Source organism: Coturnix japonica, chromosome W (assembly GCF_054131305.1).
Source record: "Coturnix japonica strain WE chromosome W, WE-NBRP24, whole genome shotgun sequence".
In the NCBI taxonomy this organism is placed as follows: Eukaryota; Metazoa; Chordata; class Aves; order Galliformes; family Phasianidae; genus Coturnix; species Coturnix japonica.
The window spans coordinates 7,302,022-7,322,994 of NC_140701.1; the positions used below are offsets into that span (position 1 = coordinate 7,302,022).

The 20,973-nt window shown below is 48.6% G+C and overlaps 1 protein-coding gene and 1 pseudogene across 1 annotated transcript; one reads left to right on the forward strand and one right to left on the reverse strand.

Moving 5' to 3' along the window:
- Positions 1 to 3,886: 3,886 nt before the first annotated feature.
- On the forward strand, positions 3,887 to 4,855 carry LOC146754463 (olfactory receptor 14J1-like; annotated as a pseudogene).
- Positions 4,856 to 16,178: 11,323 nt separating this feature from the next.
- LOC146754464 (uncharacterized) lies at positions 16,179 to 18,300 on the reverse strand. The gene has a single exon (XM_085527574.1). The coding sequence runs from the start codon at positions 18,298 to 18,300 to the stop codon at positions 16,522 to 16,524; it is 1,779 nt and encodes a 592-aa protein (XP_085383700.1). The 3' UTR covers positions 16,179 to 16,521.
- Between the last annotated feature and the right edge of the window lie 2,673 nt (positions 18,301 to 20,973).

The window sequence follows — 20,973 nt, forward strand, 5'->3', positions numbered from 1 at the left end:
TTGTTCAGCAAAATGGAGAGATACCTGGAGAGAGCTTAAAGAGGAAGAATCCAGCAGACATTTATTGTCTATTTATTTATATTTTGGTTTAATCAAGACATTAAAACAGCACTGTGCAACTGATACCAATCCAGGATGTCCCAACGAGTTCTATTCTGTTACTGTGTTGACAAAGCTCCTCTACATCCCCACCCCCTTTCTACTCACATTGGCCCCATGGGACTTACATCTCTTTTCCTCACATCACTCTTCTCCTCTGCTGTCACCCGCTCAGTATTAAACCTCCTTTGCACCAACTCCCACTGGCTTTCCACAGAGAACCAGCTGCATATAGAAAAGTAAAAATTACTCTTCTTTTTTTTTTTTTTTTTTGGCCAGCAAACTGAAGGAAAGGTGATGCAAATGAATTAACAGTAAAACATAGTGATCAACTGCATGCCATGTCCAAGCTGCATCTGCTGAGGTTTTCCTTTCATAGGGAATATTTGTTCAAGAAATGATTTAGACGCAGATAGGATGGGATAGATAGAATTACGGTGAAGGATTGACAACAAAGTACATCAGACTTTTGAGGAATGGAGCAAATTCCAGTAATCTCCCTGTAAGTCAGAAATCAGACAGATAACTGGGATGTATCTGACTGAACAAAGAGCAAGGGATGTGGAAATCAAGAAAGCAGTGGCAGGAGTGTGTGCCCAAACGGCCTGCTGAAAACAAGCCCTTAACCACGGCCATTTATTTAGGAGAGCTGAAAACACCTGGTGGATGAGGGACATCATATAGGCAGCAGGGAAGAGCAGCGGCAGACACTGGACTTTAGTCACATGGCATTGGCAATGGCACCACTGCCTGTGTCCCTGAACCTGAAGACACCTGAATAGCAAGGAAAAAAATAAAAAATAAAAAACACAAAATCCCATCAAAGACTCATATTTACAACTAAAAAAGGAACAAGACTCATGAGAACTTCTCATCTTGAGAAGGGTTAATACATTTTCATTGATTTCTATCTTTGTCTTCAATTCTTTGTTTCAGTTTAATTGACATTAATAATCATCTTTTAAGCTTACAGCCTACAAAAATAAATAAATAAATAAATAAATAAATAAGAGACCCATTTGCATCTTGCACATGTCCTGATGCCCCTTTCACCTTCACAATTCCCACCAGACCTTCCATGCTGGAGAGTATGAGATCCAGCAGAGCACCTCTCCTCTTTGCTTCCTCCATGGCTTGGTCAAGAAGCGGCCATCTTTGCTCTCTAAGGATCTGCTGGATGCCACATGCCCTGCTGTGCTGTCCCTGCTGCAGATACTGGAGTGAAAAAGGCCCCCAAAGGGGACAAGGGCCTGAAACATGAGACTCCCATCTGTTTGTAGAGGGCACCTTCCACTTGCTCTCCCTGATCAGGAAGACAGGAACAGGCACTGTTGGCCTCCTCTGTTGGCCATTTCCATTAGCTCTGACCTGGCTGCTGTGCCATCCCCAGGCAGAGCTCTGTGCACTCTCACAGAGGGCAGTAGCCCTTCCTTGTCTCCTCGCCAATCCATGATAAAGAATCTGTATACCCCTTGTTCTACAGTGCAGTTGTGGAAGCCATTCAACTGTGCCACTGTGGTCCAAAGAAGAGCTCAGGCATGTAACCCTACAAAGATTTCTAGCTCCTCAAGTCTTGTTGTTTTCATTAGTGCAAAAATACAGAAGTAAACATCCTCATTGGAAAGCATCACTGGACAGAGCCTGACTGGATAGCTCATCCACGGCATTAGTGTGCAGAAGGTGGCACACAGGCTTTAGATCCCTTGTGGGTCTTGGAGTTGACATAGCAGCACAGACACACCTCAGGCATAGCTTTCCTGAAGGCCCTGTGCTGCATTTACAGTTGCATGTGAGTGTGTGGTGGAGCCCGGAGACACTAGGCTGCTTCTGAAGCCATTCACTTGAGAGCCCACCGAAAACTGAGGTTATGTCTGTTGAAGAATAAAGATGTATGTTATCTTTGTATTGCCTTGAGCTCCAGAATATGCCGCAGATGGAGAACAGAGAAAGATCTGGCTCTTCTTTTGTGAGCTCATCCATTTAGTCAGCTGTGTAACTCTGCATTCTCAGTGGAGTTGGAGACAAAGGCACCATGAAGTGCCCTAAACGCTGGGGTCTGTTGTCATTCAGGATGGTCGATAATACCTCTATTCCCTCTCTGCCCCGCAGCTGATGTTCAGGAAAGAGGTTTCTGTCCCAGGGATTTCCCACACATTTTATAAGCACTGGCACACATCAGGAGCAGCCCAGGCACCTTGGTCATCACCCAGTGTCTGTGTGTGAGCAGCTGCATCCCTGCTGAAGGACCGAGGACTCAGAGCAGGAGCTCACATGCAGGCAACTCCTTGTGTACATCTGAGCTGAACCAGAGGAATCCCAATGATACTGTGTGTCCATGGGGAGCTGAATCCCATTTCAGCCCCAGGGTTTCCCATTAGGGATGAGACTCCTGCACTGCCTCAGTTAAATCACTGCCCTGCACAGGGGAAGTCCACCTCTCTCTGTCCTTGCCTGTATGCCCATTTTGTTTCATCACAGGATCTCAGGTATCAGGTCTGGAATCAGTCACTGACCACAGTACATTTGGTGATTAATTCATCAGATTTCAAAGTACAATCATGATGTGGCTGTTCTCCAGGATCTGATGGCAAAGAGGACACAGGGACATCTCAGGGGAGACGAGTGGGAAGGATAAAGTATGACATCCTCTGCTGCTGAGCTGGGCTGGGCTCCTGGGACACAGGGAGCTCATACAAGTGGACAGTGCTGCAGACAGAAAGTTGTGCCCAGGAGCAGCTCTGGTGCACAGCACAGCCTGCAGCTGACAGAAGGAGAGGAGAGAAAGGGGAGAGAGCTTACAGGATGTGTACGGTGTGAGCAGGCTGTGGGCACACAGCAGGAACATTGCTCACAGACCATGAAAAGGTAAGTCTCACTGCTGACCATGCAGCTGCTTTTCATAGAGGGTTAACCAAACCAGGGACATCCCGTAGAAGATATGGCTGCAGGCACTGCATGTTTCTTTACTGTGGAAAAAGCCTTCTGCTCCTCCCGAGGGCTTCCGTGCTGCAGTGTCAGAGCACAGCCCTGAGTGTCTGCACTCAGCCTGCCTGCAGAGCTGCCCAGGGCACTGAGGGGAGTTGTGTGGGGGGAAGGAGCCCCCCGGCAGGACTTGTGCTGCCACAGCTGCTGCCCGGCGCAGGGGATCACAGCTCCACTGCACTACTGAATGTTTGTGAAGGCCCTTTGCAAGAGGAGAGCCAAGGAAGGGATTTTCCATATCTTAATCTGAGGGAAGGCAGAAAGGACTGGAGGTGGAAATCTAATAGAGGCTGTAAAATTTAAAACACAGCTATGTTACTCCCAAATATTTCTTTAATCAATTGCTTGTTTTGTGAACAGCCACACAGGTTGTGCTTTCAGCCTCTCGTTTCTAAAAGGAAAGAATCAGTTCATGTTTTTCTTGTTTTCTGCAGACTTCAATAGTGCACTTATCCTGCAAACAGGCATATTTGACTAAAACATATTGAAGTGCGAAGAGGCTGGTGTTGGGGGCACTAAGAACAGTTGGAGTGAAGATATGAGACATGTAAACAGTTACCAAGTGGAAAATATTCAGGAGTCTGGGATATGATTATGAAATGAGAAAAAGTAAGAGCTCCTTAATCTTCTATTTCTTTAGGGATGGTGAAGCTCATGAATATAAATTCAAGTTATGGAGTTAAATGAAAATTACCCAAAGGTAAATGAAAACATTTCACAGTACAGCAGGAGGAGTGTGTCTGAGAATGGTATGGACTTGTCATTATCTTCTGCACTCTGAGCAGGACTCAAAGCCCAACAACAGCAGATGCCCAACAGCAGCTCCATCAGCGAGTTCCTCCTGCTGCCGTTGGCAGACACGCGGCAGCTGCAGCTCCTGCACTTCTGGCTCTTCCTGGGCATCTACCTGGCTGCCCTCCTGGGCAACGGCCTCATCAGCACAGCCGTAGCCTGCGACCGCCGCCTGCACACCCCCATGTACTTCTTCCTCCTCAACCTGGCCCTCCTCGACCTGGGCTGCATCTCCACCACTCTCCCCAAAGCCATGGCCAACACCCTCTGGGACACCAGGGCCATCTCCTACACAGGATGTGCTGCACAGCTCTTTTTCTTCTCCTTCTTCCTCTCAGCAGAGTATTCCCTTCTCACCATCATGTGCTATGACCGCTACGTTGCCATCTGCAAGCCCCTGCACTACGGGACCTTGATGGACAGCAGAGCTTGTGCCACCATGGCAGCAACTGCCTGGGGCACTGGGGTTCTCAATTCCCTGCTGCACACTGCCAGTACGTTTTCACTGCCTCTCTGCCAAGGGAATGTTGTCAACCAGTTTTTCTGTGAAATCCCCCAGATCCTCAAGCTCTCCTGCTCAGAATCAAATCTCAGGGAAGTTGTGTTCCTCAATTTTAGTATCGGTTTAGTTTTTGGGTGCTTTGTTTTCATATTTGTGTCCTATGTACAAATCTTCATGGCCGTGCTGCGGATGCCCTCTGAGCAGGGAAGGCACAAAGCCTTCTCCACGTGCCTCCCTCACCTGGCTGTGGTCTCCCTACTTACCATCACTGGGTTTTATGCCTACCCGAAGGCACCCTCTGTCTCCTCTCCATCCGTGGACCTGATGGTGGCAGTTCTGTACTCAGCTGTGCCACCAGCAGTAAACCCCCTCATCTACAGCATGAGGAACAGGGAGGTCAAGGATGCTGTGAGGTAAGTGATTACCAGATGTTTTTCATATGCAGTGAATTGCCTGTCTTTTGGAATTTATGACTTGTAATGCAGCTTTTTACAGAGTCGCTCTCTCTCTCATTGTTTGTTTGTTTCATGCCACTTAGTATGTGTAATTTATTCTGCTTATTATGATGTTTTTAAATACTGTAATGTTTTTCACTAAAACTTCATTATTAAAACCAATTCTTATTCAGCGTTTACCTTTGTATTGTAGCCCAGATACACTGTGCATAATGAACCAGGCTCTCTGTGAACCTTAAAAGAATAAAGGACGTGCAGTTACTCTGTCTGTCCTCCTTCTTGTGAGACATTTCTGGATCTGTTGGGGTCGGATGTTCTCAGAAACCCACAATCCAGCAGGAAGCACACAGCTGTTCATCAAATTGTGTGTTGACTTCAGCCTGCAACAGTTTCCAGCTGGTCCCTTGCCCAGTGTTCCCCATAACGCTGACAATGGAGTTTCAAAATATTCTTTTCTTATCTGATCTGACATCCTGCTTACCCAAGCCCCTCTGCTATAGTTGAGCCTTAGATTGTCCCCTTGTTCAAACTCTATCCCCCTTTTCTTAGACTTTGCAAATACTTTTGCTAGATTAGTACATTCCGGGAAAGGGAAGATTTCAAATAACTTCCGCTCTCCACTTTCTGTCTTAGCTTGTGCTTTTTCTATTCTTCACAGCTATTCCCACTGGTTTTACACTGCTGTAATGCACACCTCATTTCAACGTACATTAAAACAAGCAAGATGACTGCAGTAATACAAAGCAACAAAGAGCTGCTTCATCCATGCAAACTGTGGTAGCCAAGAAGTAAGTTTTTCACACAATTTGGTAAATCCAAATAAAGTATCATCTATCGATACTTGATGAAATAGTTTAGTATGTTCCCATATTGCCTGTAGACCAGATTCTCTCTTTTGTTGTTTTAAGAGATTTAGTTAATCCAGTCCACATTGTTGTTAATTGTCACCCACCAGGACAGTGATTCAAACCCTGCAGCAATTGGATTTCTTGCCTTAAATTTATCAGAGAAACCTCTGAGCATTCCCATCAAATCTATATCTATATACAGCATTATCAAATGAGAACCCTAAGCTCCTTTTGTTCCTTCTGGGGGTGTGTGACATCCCCTTCGTGAATGCCAGGGTGAATGGTAGAGCTCGTTGAGCAAGCACACAGGTACCTCCCCAGTAAGATGGGAGAGTGGACTGTAGGATCTTCCCACAGGCCGCAACAGCACCAGAGATCTGCTCTACAGATTCCCAATCTCAAATAGTTTCCTGCTGAATCTTCCATGACATTCAAGGTCTCACTGCATAGGGAGAAATTCCCTGTAGTCCTGGTAGCTCATTCACCCTGTCTTGAGAGGCAAACTGTATGGTTACCCGAGGCCATGGGGAATGCAGGAGGGGTTTTGGCATCCACCTCAGGCATTGGAGAGAGCAGTAAATATAGCGATTTACAGGCTCTGTTGCCTTAAGCGGCTTTCTCCTGATACAGGAGACAAATGGTGGCAGATGAGCAGAAGGTGGATTGCCAAATGGTTTAAGACCCCATCACTTGTGCATGGAACCCACTCTGTATTGTACTGGTCAGGACAACAGGGGGAGATGTCTGGGGGAGATGAGCTGTGCAAAAGGAGGTGAGCTTGAACATAGAGCTGCATCTCCCATGGGAATGGTTCCATGGCAGGCTGGGAGCAGGGTGTGGTGGGCGGCACATTGCTGAGTGGCTGCTGACAGAGTACTGCACTGAGATGGGGGCACCTGATGTCTCCTTTCTTGTCAGGAAGAACTAAAAACTCATTGGGGAATGCATTCTGTCCATCTGGCGTAATAGGAAAGTGCAGTATTGTCACATCCACAGGCAGCAGGACACCAGCATCCACAGTTTCTTTCTGACTGACAGCTGAGAATTTGACAGCCTCTACGACCTCATCACCCACCACCGGGAGACGCTGCTGTCATACAACAAACTTGAGATGAGGCTGACAGAGCTGGTGCCTCAGTCCAACCCTTGCAGCAACACAGTCTGGGTGCCATGGGATGGCACAAGAGGGACCATGCCAATTCCACTGATAATTTTGTAAGCAGTGTATACGGATATGGTACCAATGGATATAAGTTCTCCACTGTTCTGTTGATAGTCCTTGAATCTTGTAGTATCTAGTAGTTCCTGTACAGTTTTCTAACCAGGAGGATGGCTGCGTTGTATTTTTGATTAAACACTCCATCAAAAACCTGAGTTTCTGAAAATGATCAGTTATTGGCTGGATTGCTTTCCTGTCTTTGAACAGGCTTGTCCCATCTGGATCACCAAGCTGACTTCTGGAATCAAACTCTATAACCCAGGGTTAGGTTATAAAGCAGAGATGTGTTTATTCAGAGCAGGGTGCAAAGGGGAATCACTCTTCCTGTCTTGCACACTAGCATGCAGAATTGTTACATAATTCAAAGTCAATCTCATACATATTCAACAAATCTATATGAACTCATCTACATATTCATAGGAAGGAGCTACAAGTTTCTGCTACATGTCCTGCAGATGCTCCAAGCTCTGAACAGTTCCCACTGTCACTCCACCCCTCATAATGAGCTCTGCAGTCACTCCTGCTACAGGTTTTGTAGCTGTTCCAAGTATTGTGATAAGGAAATGAAACAAATTTTTCCCAGGGAAGGTGCACTGTGCCAGGAAGTACAGCCCTGCGGTCGCTCCAACCCCTCCAATGAGTCCAGTGGCTGCTCCAACTTCAGCCACAGGTCCCGTGTTGATTCCAGCTCTGGCAATGAGCTCTGCAGTTGCTCCAACGCCTGTAACAGCCCGACAGCTGCTTCAGTTCCTACAGTAAACCCTGTGGCTTTTAAAACCCCTGCAACAATTCCTGGACTTTGCAGATATGCAAAATATTAGTATCTGTGCATATATGTTAGCAACTGCATATGTTGTATATTGTTGCAGAACAATGGGAGAAAAGCAAACGACCACACCTGTCATTGACATATGATCAGCTAATCTCGTTTATTCCTTGGCTGCGTGTACCTTTATAATACGGATAATTAGCTCATACATATTGCAAAAGTGGAGCTCATCATTGGTTCCCAATTACATACCATCCCCAAGTATCTTAACAGCTTGTTGTTATCAACTGAAACCTACTCCCTTGTTGTTATCAACTGAAACCTACTCCCTTGCTGAGTTCCCAGAACCATGGCTAGTTTCTCACCATCCCAGGGCATCCTGTTGTTCTTGCTGTCCTTGCAGGTGTTACGGCTGCTTGCTTAGCTGCACCGTGTTTACGACCCTTCTCAGCTAACTAGCTGTAAAAAACACTCTCTACATTTCCCCCGTTTTCTCTTAGGCTGAAAAAGGGTTTGATTTAACGACCGATTAATCATATTTAACAAGCAGTTCAGTTCATTTGTTCAATCAGTGTCATGGTTTAATAATTTTGTAATTTTTCTATCAGTATTCCACATCATAACATCATATTAAGCATGAATAATTTTACTGAATCTGCAACTTACAGAAGAAGACTACATCTCCCAGAGAGCAACACGATAGGTCACGGGACCTGGACTCTATATTAACTCTGTCGCAGACTAGACTGACGTCTTTCGAGTTCTGGCGTTCAGGGGAGTGTGTGGGAGCCTTCAGCCGTTCGCCTAGATTTCACAGTAGGCCTCTCGGTTACGGGACTCATTCTCTCTCCTATTTTGCTTGATTCATTAGCTCAATTTTCAATTTTCAATTATATTGTATTATATTGTGTTATCCGGTATTTCGATATAGTATTTAGTAAATAAGTGTGCCTCCTTAGATGGTTGCCGCTGTTTTCTTTTCCTAATTAACTCTTTCCTTTCGGCCTAGGGCCCCTCCGGGGCCCACGGCCCCTGTCACAGACGCAGGTGGATTTTTTCGTTCAAACCGTGACAGATTTTGGTGGAGAATGCGGGCATATTGAGTTGCTGTTTTTCTGTGTTTTCTTCTGTTGCTCTTTTAGCTTTTAACAGAGCTACAAGTTTTTTTCCCTGTTAAGGAGCTATCTTAGGTTTGCGATTCTGCACCTGCGAGCTTGACCTTGAAAAGTCCAGGCGGAGTGCCAATACTCTGGTATATTTTATAAACATTGTTGAGCTTTGTTTTCTTTTACTTTTTTCTCTCTATTGAAGAAAAAAAAAGGAAAAAAAAAAATGTTTTCTCTACTAAATTTGTTTTACCAGGGACTGTGTGCCATTGGTTCCTTTTTTGAGATGCTCCGAACATATTGGGTCATGTTTAAGCTAGCCACTTTTTCTTATGGAGCTATACAATTGTATAATGGATTGAAAGCATGGTTAGCAATGCTCACTTCGTATCTGCGTACAGCTCCAGAGGGAGCAACTAATGCAACTAATTATACAGAAATGGTGATTTTTAAGCGTGCTCCTCTTTCTTTCTATGAATCCTTTATGCAGTTTTTGAATGATCAGTGGGCCACACTCTTAATCTCCCTGATCTTACTGTTGATTATTGTAATAATCTCACTCAGTATCTGGATTTATAACATCTGGAGGAAGTCTTCTCTAGAACCAGAGAATACTGAGTGGCAGGGAGTGTGGAGAGGCTTTGAAGAGATTCTCAAAGGACAGACATCTTCAGTGTTATGGAGCTTCACTCCTGAACACTTGAAGAATCCTGAGAGTTTGATTGCATATTTGAGGCAGGAATGTTGTGGCTCAGGCAGATCTCAGGAGGCACAAATGATTTTGGGCCTAGCTAATGCTTATTGGGCCTTATTCAATACCATTCCTGAGAGGGAAGTTTTTGAAGCTGAGAGACAGAGTCTCAGGGCCGAGAAGGAGAGTCTTAGAGCTGAGGCAGAAAAACTTTGGACTGAGAAGGTAGAGAGAGAAAAAGCTTTTGAAGCTGAGAGAAAGATCTCCTGTACCAATGAGACTCAATCTGGTACGAGAAAGAGAATCTTAGAGCTGACGCAGAAAAACTTTGGGATGAGAAGGTAGAGAGAGAAAAAGCTATTGAAGCTGAGAGAAAAGATCTCCTATATCAAAGAGACACCTTGTGGTATGAGGGAGAGGCTCTCCGAAATGAGAAAAGCTCCCTGCAATCCCAACTCAACACTCTCCAGTCCGAGCACAGCGCCCTCCGGTCCGAGCACGACACTCTCCAGTCCGAGCACAGCGCCCTCCTGTCCGAGTACAACACTCTCCAGACTGAGCGCGATGCCCTCCGGACCGAGCACAATGCCCTCCAGACCGAGCACAACACTCTCCAGTCCAAGTATGACGCCCTCCAGTCTGAGAGCGGCACCCTCCAGGCCAAGCACGATGCCTTCCAACCCAACTGCGACACCCTCCAGTCCGAGCACAACACTCTTCAGTCCGAGCATAATGCTGTCCAGTCCGAGCACAACACTCTCCAGACTGACCACAATGCCCTCCGGACCGAGCTCAACACTCTCCAGACTGAGCACACTGCCCTCCAGGCCGAGCATAACGTCCTCCGGTTCGGGTACAACACTCTCCAGTCCAACTACAACAGCCTCCAGACTGAGCTCAGTGCCGTCCAGTTCGAGCGGAACGCTCTCCGAGACCAGCTATGTGCCCTCCGGGGTGAGCTGAATGTATGTAACCAACTACCAGGGGCACATGTAGTCCAATTTGACCAGCCATTGGGGGCACATGTAGTCCAATTTGACCAGCCGTTGGGGGCACATGTAGTCCAATTTGGCCAGCCACTGGGGGCGCATGTAGTTCAATCTGACCAGCCACCGGGGACACATGTAGTCCAATTGGACCAACTATCAGGGACACCAGATACAATGTTGGTTGCCCCTGTAAGAGGGCGAAAGACAAAACGAGTTTCAACTCAGTTAGAGAAAATGCAGAAGGAGTTGGAAGAGCGGAGGGAGTTAGTAGAGCAGGACTCAGGAGAGCAGGGGACTCAGGAGAGCAGGGGGACTCAGAAGACCAGAGGAAGTTGGAGGAGCAGAGGATGTTAGAGGGGTACAAGAAGATGTTAGAGGAGCAGAAGAAGTTAGAGGAGCAGAGGAAGTTTGGAGAGAGGAAAAAGAAGGAGGGTTACCTGGAGGAAATAACACAAGCGCCAGGGTCAGGGTCAGAGTCAGAAGAGGAGCCAAAAGCCAGATTTTCTTTACGAGAATTTCTTGAGTCCAAACTTAGAGATGGGGCAGCCTCATCAACACAGTTGCCACCATCAACACCTGGGACTCTTGATAGAGCAAAAGGTGAGCAAAGTATAACGACCATTATTGATTGATCTTTTAAACTGAGTGAAATTCGAGATCTAAGGAAGGATTTCACACGTCAGCCAAAAGAAAATATGGTCACTTGGTTACTTCGCTGCTGGGACAATGGTGCCAATAGTGCGTGGCTCGATGGCAGTGAAGCTCGCCAATTGGGTAGCATTTCCAGGGACTCACGTGTGGACAGAGGTATTGGCACATGCCAAAATCAGCCCTACACCCTCTGGAAGCGGATGTTGATAGCAGTAAGAGATAGATTCCCCTTTAAACGGGACTTGGAGCCTGATGGAAAGAAATGGACTGATATAGAGAAAGGTATCCAATTTTTGAGAGAAAATGCTCTGGTGGAAATGCTATACAGCCCCCAGTTCAATCGTAACGATCCAAACCAATTACATGATCCTGAAGCAGTCCACGTTCCACGACAAATGTGGCGTGACTTTACAAAAGCAGCTCCAGAAAAGCATGCCAGTGCACTTGCATTAGTATATGGCAAAGGGGACAGGAAACCCTTTGTGAATGAACTAATTGGCAGGCTTCAGGAACTTGAATTATTTATAAGCGCTACAGAAGTTAATCTGTATACTTCAGCCATTGTCAAAATAGTGGAAAGATTAAACAAAATGGAGCTGCTTTTGTCGTGGAACGCGGACTGCTTCAGGATCATGTAATTGGTTTGGAGCTGTGGTATATGGAGCCTGCTTTTGCAGAGGGGTTGGACTCGATGATCTCTAGAGGTCCCTTCTAGCCCCTACAATTCTGTGATTCTGTGATTCCAGGAGGGATGTGAAGCCGAACACTTCATGGCCCTGCAATTGCCAGCCCGAGCCAGGCACTGTATTGAGCAGCTACTGAAAGAGGCAGAAACACTTATCAAATATTTGTTTCACTTTTATTTACAACAAAGAGAAGCTAAATGCATCCAAAATACATTTCAATATGAAATCAAAAAGGCGGGATACTGGTAAAGATTAAAGACACAGCTTCCTTAGTTCCCCTCTGGAGTCCATGAAAGGGAAAGCATGGCCAGGCCTGAAAAACGCACCACGCAGTGTGTGTCCTTTGGTGCACCTGTGAGGACGCAATCCAGGCGATTCTGCTGTCCTTTGTGCCTTCCTGCTCAAGCCCTTATCGTTTCTTTTTGCTTTCCTTCTTGGCTTTCTTGCTCAGCTGAGCAGCACTTGCCTTGGGTTTCTTCACTGTCTCCCAAGTCTGATACTCAAAACCCTCCGAGTCCTGCAAGAATCAATTGGGAAACAGTCAGGAAGCTTTCAAACAACTGAAAGGGAAGAGAAACAAGAGAGGATGGGTGGGTGTCAATAAGGGAAAAGCTTAACAGGCAAGAATAAACCTATCCCTGAGCTCCAGCACACACGCGTGACCACTGCCTTATTAATACTAACAGCAATGTTATTCTAGCCATTAAAGTCACTCATGTTCACGTACCTGGTTGTGGACGTGTTCGTGGCCTTGCTGCTGCTGTGCTCTACAACGCCAGCCACAGAAATAAAGAGTGCAGAAAGCTGATCTGTTGAAGACAGAGGAGTGAGCTGTGCTTAACCAACACTGCTTCAGAGCATGCTTACAGTAAGGCACACCTACCTTACAACGGCCATGCAGGAAGCTCCAGACACAGCTCCAGACTGTTTCCATGAAGCATTTCCCAATTGCATTTCACAGCCACTCACGCTCTGCTCCTCGACAATCTGCAACAGAAAAGTCAAAAGATGCAAATCCCATCCCTTGGAGATGTCAGCAGACCATTGCACTCATGGAGCAGCACTCATGGCATTGGGTGAGAAAGCAGACGTGTGCTTACCGAGTGAGCGCTGTTTGCTGCCAGCAGCTGGTAGGACCCCACCTAACTCTAAGTACGAACAGAAACCTATACCTAACTCTAAAACAGGAACAATCATCTACTCCGAACACTAACACGAACAATAATCTACTCCTATCTAGAAAACACTAACAATAACCTAATCCTAACACTACAACTAAACTTAACATGAAAAACACCAATAAAAACAGGGTTTAGATGGAACCAGGGGCCTGCAGAGGTCTCAGAGGAGGAGATGATGTTAAATGAAGCCGCCATCTTCCCAGCTAAATGTTGGGTTTCCTCCAGCCTCGCTCTCTTAGGCCCCCACATGGCTGTCAATGGCCGGAGCTCTAAGAGGCGAGTGCGTTGCGTGGGGCAGCGGTGACCAAGGTAACAGCTGTGGCCAGGGTTCTAACATGGCCCAACAGGGTTCTAACTGCTGGCACTGCTGGCACTGGCATTCCACATGGCATGAGGAGGGGGCTGGAGGAAAGGGCACGGCATGGGAGCCAGAAGGCACTGCCTGTGCCCAGCGGGCAGCCCTTCTCTCCGGCAGCAAGAGGCTACAGACGAGCTGGCCCTGAGCATAGGGCCCTCGGCCTCCTTCATCCCCCCCCTTCTCCCACAAGGGAATCTCTTGGCGCTGCCATACGCAGCACGCAGCACCACATTGATCTGATGGGGCTCCTGAGCTCAGCGCCAACAACAGCAGGCTCCAAAGGGCACCTGACTACGCCTGCCTGCTGGGACACACCAGCTCTGCTCTCCGTGTTCCAATCCAGAGCCTCTCCTTGTAACACCTCCGACTCCATTTGCATCCACTCACTCTGATTACGTTCCACGTCCACACATCATGTTGGAACACACACGGGGCCACGCTGCCTCACCGACCCTCAGTGGGGACCCACAGCCGTACAGCACCATCAGCACAGCAGAACCGGGCCGTGCTCCGGATGCTGCCGCTTGTCCAACCTCCCTCTCGCTGCCCCCATTCTGCTCAGGCAGCCGGTCCCAGCAACAAACACCAGCACAGAACTGCAGCCCCGACTCGTCCCGCTCACTGACAGCCAGAGCAAGGACATGTTACACACCTTCCTTCAGCTCCACGCACTCGCTGGCACCGCACGCATCGCCTCTGCGTGCTGCAGCACCGCCAGCTCCTCCCCCGACATCCCTCCATGCCCCGCACCGCGGCCCGACCCCGTTGGCAGCGCACAGCCCGCTCCTCCCGGCCACGATCACCTTCCCATGCCGCCATGGCCCGGAACTGCTCCCGCCGGCACCAAGCGCTTCCTGCCCCTCCATCCCCCGCTCCTCCTTTCCCTTCACTTTCCATCTGCACTCAGGACGCAGATCTCAATGGAGGTGGCTGCAGAACATCATCAGTGCAGGCAATCAATGGCTCGTGCTGCGCTTCACTGCCTTGTGCTCCTCACTGACTGCTCTGCTGTGCCCTTTCCTAACCCCGCAGGATTATTTGCTTCTGTCTTTAGTGAAAGGGCTCTCCCTCAGGAATCTCAGACCCTGGAGGTTAATGAGAGAGTCCGGGGAATGGGAGATTTCTCTTTAGTCGGGGAGGACGTGGTCCGTGAGTGCCTAGGAAACATTAAGTTCAATAAATCCATGGGACCTGATGGGGTGCATCTGCGGGTGCTGAGAGAGCTGGCAGAGGTCTTTGCTGAGCTGCTCTCTGTAATCTATCAGAGATCTTGGAGAACTGGGGAGGTGCCTGAAGACTGGAGGACGGCCAATGTCACTTCAGTCTTCAAAAAGGGCAAGAAGAAGACCCGGGTAATTATAGGCCGGTCAGCCTCACCTCTGTCCCAGGGAAGGTGATGGAACAGCTTGTTCTAGATGCCATCTCCAGGCAACTGGGTGATATGGAGGCTATCAGGAGTACTCAGCATGGGTTCACCAAGGGGAGGTCGTGCTCGACCAACCTGGTCGCCTTTTATGAAGATGTCACTAGCTGGGTGGACAGGGGGAGAGCGGTAGATGTAGTCTACCTTGATTTCAGTAAGGCTTTTGATACTGTCCCCCATGACATCCTTATAACAAAGCTGAGGAAGTATGGGATAGATGAGTGGATGGTGAAGTGGGTTGAGAATTGGCTGACTGGCAGAGTGCAGAGGGTTGTCATTGCCGGTGCGGTGTCTGGCTGGAGGCGTGTAACTAGCAGCGTCCCCCTGGGGTCTGTACTGGGTCTGGTCTTGTTAAACATCATCAGCGACCTTGATGAGGGGATAGTGACCACCCTCAGCAAATTTGTGATGACACGAAGTTGGGAGGATTGGCTGACACGCCTGAAGGCTGTGCTGCCATTCAGAGAGACCTGGACAGGCTGGAGAGCTGGGCAGTAAGAAACCGGATGAGGTTTAGCAAAAGCAAGTGTAGAGTCTTGCACCTAGGGAGGAATAATTACATGCACCGGTACAGGCTGGGGGAAGACCTGCTGGAGAGGAGCTCTGCTGAGAGGGACCTGGGTGTCCTGGTGGACGACAGATTGGCCATGAGCCAGCAGTGTGCCCTTGTAGCCAAGAAGGCCAATGGCATCCTGGGGTGCATTAAAAGGAGTGTGTCCAGCAGGTCAAAGGAGGTGATCCTCCCCCTCTACTCTGCCCTGGTGAGGCCTCATCTGGAATATTGTGTCCAGTTCATGGCTCCCCAGTACAAAAAAGACAGGGATCTCTTGGAGAGAGTCCAGCGGAGGGCCATGAAGATGGTGAAGGGCCTGGAGCATCTCCCCTATTAAGAAAGGAAATGCCTTGTCCAGAAGCAAGCAGTGGGCTGGAGAGGGCACCAAAACGAAACCCTGCTTGCACCTTTCCCTCTCCTCATTCCACATGCTGACATTTATTTTAAGAGCAAAAACAAGACTACAGTGAAGAAAGCTCCAGAACAACTCAGCTACTTTATTCACCCCCTTCTCTTTCCACTACAGAAGATTCTCAGAAAACCTCCAAGAGCCACCTTACTGCTCTGCTGACCCTTCTCTGGGATGCATGAGTGCGCTCAGAAATGACTGAGAGCAACACATGCACACAGACACACAGCAGATCCCTACACAACCACTTCTCCACTAGGAAACAGCATCAAAAAGCAGCTGGTGGGAAGAGTAGAAGTGGAAAGCGGGCATGGTGAGAGAAGTGCTTTGGGCAGCAAGGAAAGGCCATCTGAAGCTCCTGGGTTAAGTCCCTTCTGCAGAGGGTGTCGGTGATGCCATCTCCTTTGCAAACTCTTCCTGCATGGGGAGAAGCATTGGTCTCCCTCATCCCCGGGCTATCCAGCATCCTGAGAGTCTCTCCTGCTGGGGGTTTTCCCATGAGAAATGAGGCACCAGCCCTGAGAGAAACTCTTCCTGCAGGAGATGCACTCCTAGTAGCTACCTGTCCTGTGGACTGCAATGTTTAATGAGGACTGAGCTTTGCATGAAGTTCTTCTGGGAGTGTGAGGAGCTCTCTGCTCGGCACAAAGCCCTTCTCACACTCAAGGCTTCCTGCCATTTCAGCTCACTGGTGCAGACATTCTGGTAACACAGCAGATGGGATTCTCTGAGGGAGAGAAAAGACAAGTTCCCAGGCATCTCCCTGCATGCAGGCCTGGCCAAAATGTTCTAAGATGTCCAACAGAACCTATGGTATCTCTCCTGTGTGCATATGCTGGTGCAGCTTCAATTCAGAACTCCCTTTGAAGCTCTTACCACACTCAGGACACTCACAGGGTCTCTTTTTCCTGTGGATGCTCTGATGCAGCGTCAGCTCAGAACGCCTTTTAAAGCTCTTCCCACACTCAGGACACTTATAGGGTTTCTCTCCTGTGTGGATGCGCTGGTGGCGCTTCAAATGTGAACTGCTTATGAAGCTCTTCCCACACTCAGAGCACTTATATGGTCTCTCTCCTGTGTGGACACGCTGGTGCATCTTCAGTTCAAAACGCCTTTTGTAGTTCATTCCACACTCAGGACACTTATAGGGTCTCTCTCCTGTGTGGACACGCTGGTGCACCTTCAGTTCAGAGCTGCTTTTGAAGCTCTTCCCACACTCAGGACACTTATAGGGTTTCTCTCCTGTATGGATGCGCTGGTGGAGCTTCAAATTAGAACTGCTTATGAAGCTCTTCCCACACTCAGAGCACTTATATGGTCTCACTCCTGTGTGGACACGCTGGTGCTCCTTCAGTTTAGAGCTGCTTCTGAAGCTCTTCCCACACTCAGAGCACTTGCAGGGTCTCTCTCCTGTGTGGATGCTCTGGTGGCGCTTCAAATTAAAACTGCTTATGAAGCTCTTCCCACACTCAGAGCACTTATATGGTCTCTCTCCTGTGTGGACACGCTGGTGCATCTTCAGTTCAGAACGTCTTTTGAAGTTCTTTCCACACTCAGGACACTTATAGGGTCTCTCTCCTGTATGGACACGCTGGTGCATCTTCAGTTCAAAGCTGCTACTGAAGCTCTTCCCACACTCAGGACACTTATAGGGTTTCTCTCCTGTATGGATGCGCTGGTGGAGCTTCAAATTAGAACTGCTTATGAAGCTCTTCCCACACTCAGAGCACTTATATGGTCTCACTCCTGTGTGGACACGCTGGTGCACCTTCAGTTTAGAGCTGCTTCTGAAGCTCTTCCCACACTCAGAGCACTTGCAGGGTCTCTCTCCTGTGTGGATGCGCTGGTGGAGCTTCAAATTAGAACTGCTTATGAAGCTCTTCTCACACTCAGAGCACTTATATGGTCTCTCTCCTGTGTGGACACGCTGGTGCACCTTCAGTTCAGATCTGATTTTGAAGCTCTTCCCACACTCAGAGCACTTGCAGGGTCTCTCTCCTGTGTGAATGTGATGGTGGACGGTGAGGCTGGAACTCTTTTTGAAGCTCTTCCCACACTCAGTGCACTTATATGGTCTCTCTCCTGTGTGGATGCGATGGTGGATGGTGAGGCTGGAACTGGTTTTGAAGCTCTTCCCACACTCAAGGCACTTATACGGTCGCTCTCCTGTGTGGACATGTTGGTGTATTTTGAGGTTAGAACTATCCTTAAAGCTCTTCCCACACTCAGGGCACTTACATGGTTGCTCTCCTGTGTGGACACGTTGGTGTATTTTGAGTTTAGAAATACCTTTCAAGCTCTTCCCACACTCAAGGCACTTGTACAGTTTCTCTCTTCTGTGGATACACTGGTGGGAAGTGAGGCTCCCACTGTCCGTAAAAGTCTTTCCACAGTCAGAGCACTCAAAGGCTCTCTCTCCTGTGTACATGCACTGCTGGCCAGTGGGGTGGAGTCTCCATTTCATGCTCTCTGCAGAATCACAGAACTCGTAATGCCTCTTTGCTGAGTGTGTGCACTGGTGGCTAGTGATGCTGGAATCCAGTTTAAAGCTTTTCTCACACTCAGAGCATGGATTCTGCTTTTTCATCTGGCACACATCCTTGCTCCTGGTTTCCTCAGGCTGCTTTGGACCTATGTTGAAGTCCACTGGGTTCCTCGGTGTCATTCCCAGATGCTTTCCCAGGGGCTTCTTGATGTGCTCACCCTGACCTTGCTGCAGGACTTCCTGGACATCCCTTCTGATTTCTTCCTCAGAGATGCAATTCCGCTGCATTTCCGCTACACAATTTCTCTGCGGAACCTCCTTTGTATTTCTGATCCCATCAGCTGCTGGATGACAGAGGAAATGCAGCAATAGCACACAGTGCCCAAAATAAAACACAGGCAGAGAAGGCTCTTACAGCCCCAACATTCCCCTTCCCTCCACCACCTCACCTGGGCTGAGGTCTCCTGGCATGGCCTCAGGGCTATGCACATCTGGGATCCAGGGGTCTTCCCCTCTTTCAAGCAGGGAGATCACCACGGGCTTGGGGGCTGGAAGTGGAGCTTCAGGGAGAGAAACAGGGAACAAGAGAGCATTTCCCTCATGCTGGCACAGTGCCTGTTCAACAGTTCCACTCTGTGCCCCTCCCCAAGGAGAAACCACCATTTAGGTCTAAATGACACTGTGCCTACAGCTTCCCTTGGAGCAAAGAATGTTTTGACATCTCTGAACATTGTGAAGGGATATTTTTTCTTTCAAATTAACTTTACAACAGCTTATTTGTTTTCTTACAGTCTACCAGTGGTCAAGGCATCAAAATGTTGACGGCAATTGCATGGAAAATCCTCAATTCCATAGCACTAACCAGGGATTCATCTGTGAGCTGGAGCTGGTGGCACCAAGCAACACACAACACAAGGGCTGGTTTTCTCCCTCCTGGCTGATGCCTGCTTGCCAGCACTGACTCTGTGGCTTTGATCAGAGTGCCGTGCATACTAATCCCTTCTGAAACTCACGCTTTTCAGTATCTCCTTTCTTGCTGGCACTGTGGTATAAGTCAATATGTAGCTGCATGGTGTTTATTCAAGGCCCGGCTTGCAGAGGCTCATTCTGCACAGCCAAAGGTGCCCTAACAAGGAGGAAAGGCAGACAAGCTCTCACCCAGCGAGGCCACACACTGGTATGTCTCCAACATCACGTCCCGGTAGAGCTCTCGTTGCACAGGGTCCAGCAGCGCCCACTCCTCCCTGCTGAAATACACGGCCACCTCCTCAAAGCTCACGGGCTCCTGCAAGCAAAGAGGCTCCTTGCTGGGAACAGCCAAGGCCCAGGCAAGCAGCTCGCACAGGACAGAACCTCACACCCCAGCTGCTTTTCTGTCCCCAGCACACACACGCTGGCTGAGGGCACCTCCCTCTACCCCTGCATTCACATCCCTGGCCCCTTGGCCTCTCCTGCCTGCTTCCCCAACCCCTACCGCAACTGGATGTGCTGCGGCCATTTGCTGCTCTCCTGCAGGCTGGGATGATCACGGCTGGAAGGCAGAAGTTGAACTGGAGCCTGCAGAGAGAAGAGAAATGGCAGGGGAGCTGTGAGGGAATGCAGCAGTCCCAGTCCCAGCTCAGCCCTTCTGCAGGGCACTGCCCAGCCTTGCAGAGGAAGACAATGAGCTGCAGCACAGGAAACAGTCTGGCTCAAAGAGATGAACCGTCACAAAGCTGTCTCAGACTGGGAGGCTGAAACAACTGGTAGCTGACACTTAGTTCAACAGCTGAGACTGAGAGGGGACTTAAGACAAAGCACGGCAAGGAGGCAGTCATCTTACCCCAAAAGAGGGAGCAGCCCAAGTGCCCCTCCAGCTCTGCTGCACAGCAGCGGGCTGCACCACAGGACCTGCCCTCGAGCAGGGCTGTTTCTGCAGCTCACACCTGCACAGAGATCCCTTGCAGTTTGACATCAAGACTCCTTCTCAATACAGATCTTCTGTAAGACACCCGTGGTTACTTTGGAGCTTTCATGTATTCTCTAAGGTTCTGTCTTAGAGGGACTGTGCACGTATGATTCCTTCCACACAAAGCCTTGACCAAGCATGGGACTAGGAGAGGATCCAGCCACATCCTAGCTCCTTACCTCTGTGGACTGAAGACATGAGAAAAAAAGGGGAACTACTCTGAGCCTCGTGACTCAATGGGAGGGCCTCCTGTAGGTGTGTGCGTAACCCTACCCTCCATGCAGTAAATAACCAAGTGTATCCAGCCACCTCCGATCCTGTTGTGTCACTGTTAAATCACTACAGCATATCCCTATTATATCAACAAATATAGTCCTGCTTCTCCCTTAGGAGTGTATGCTGTGTTTGGATCCACTTGTGACCAATGGGCAAAGTCTGCAGGATGGCAAGAAGGGAAACAAACCGATGACAAGAGACATGAAGCGCGTCCCAAATTCTTCTGTGAATGTTCTCGTGGCAACTGCTGTAGTTGAGCGGCAAGCAGAGGTCACTGGGAGCAGTAATAGGATGCAAAATGGGAAAGGTGTTATCAGCATCGTGTCGGGTTTGGAAGTGACATATGAAGCAAAGGAGAACTTCACTGGTCCTCCCAGAATCAAAAGCGACTGATATTCCACAATATTTCTGCTGCACTACACGGTGCAAGTTATGCAGGTAATGCTTATTCACACAATAAACGAAGACCTCCCCGAGTCGCCTACAATCCTTTAGGCCACACATCCTCCACCTGTAGGGTTTGGCTCCAAACAGATGCAAAACTGCACCCA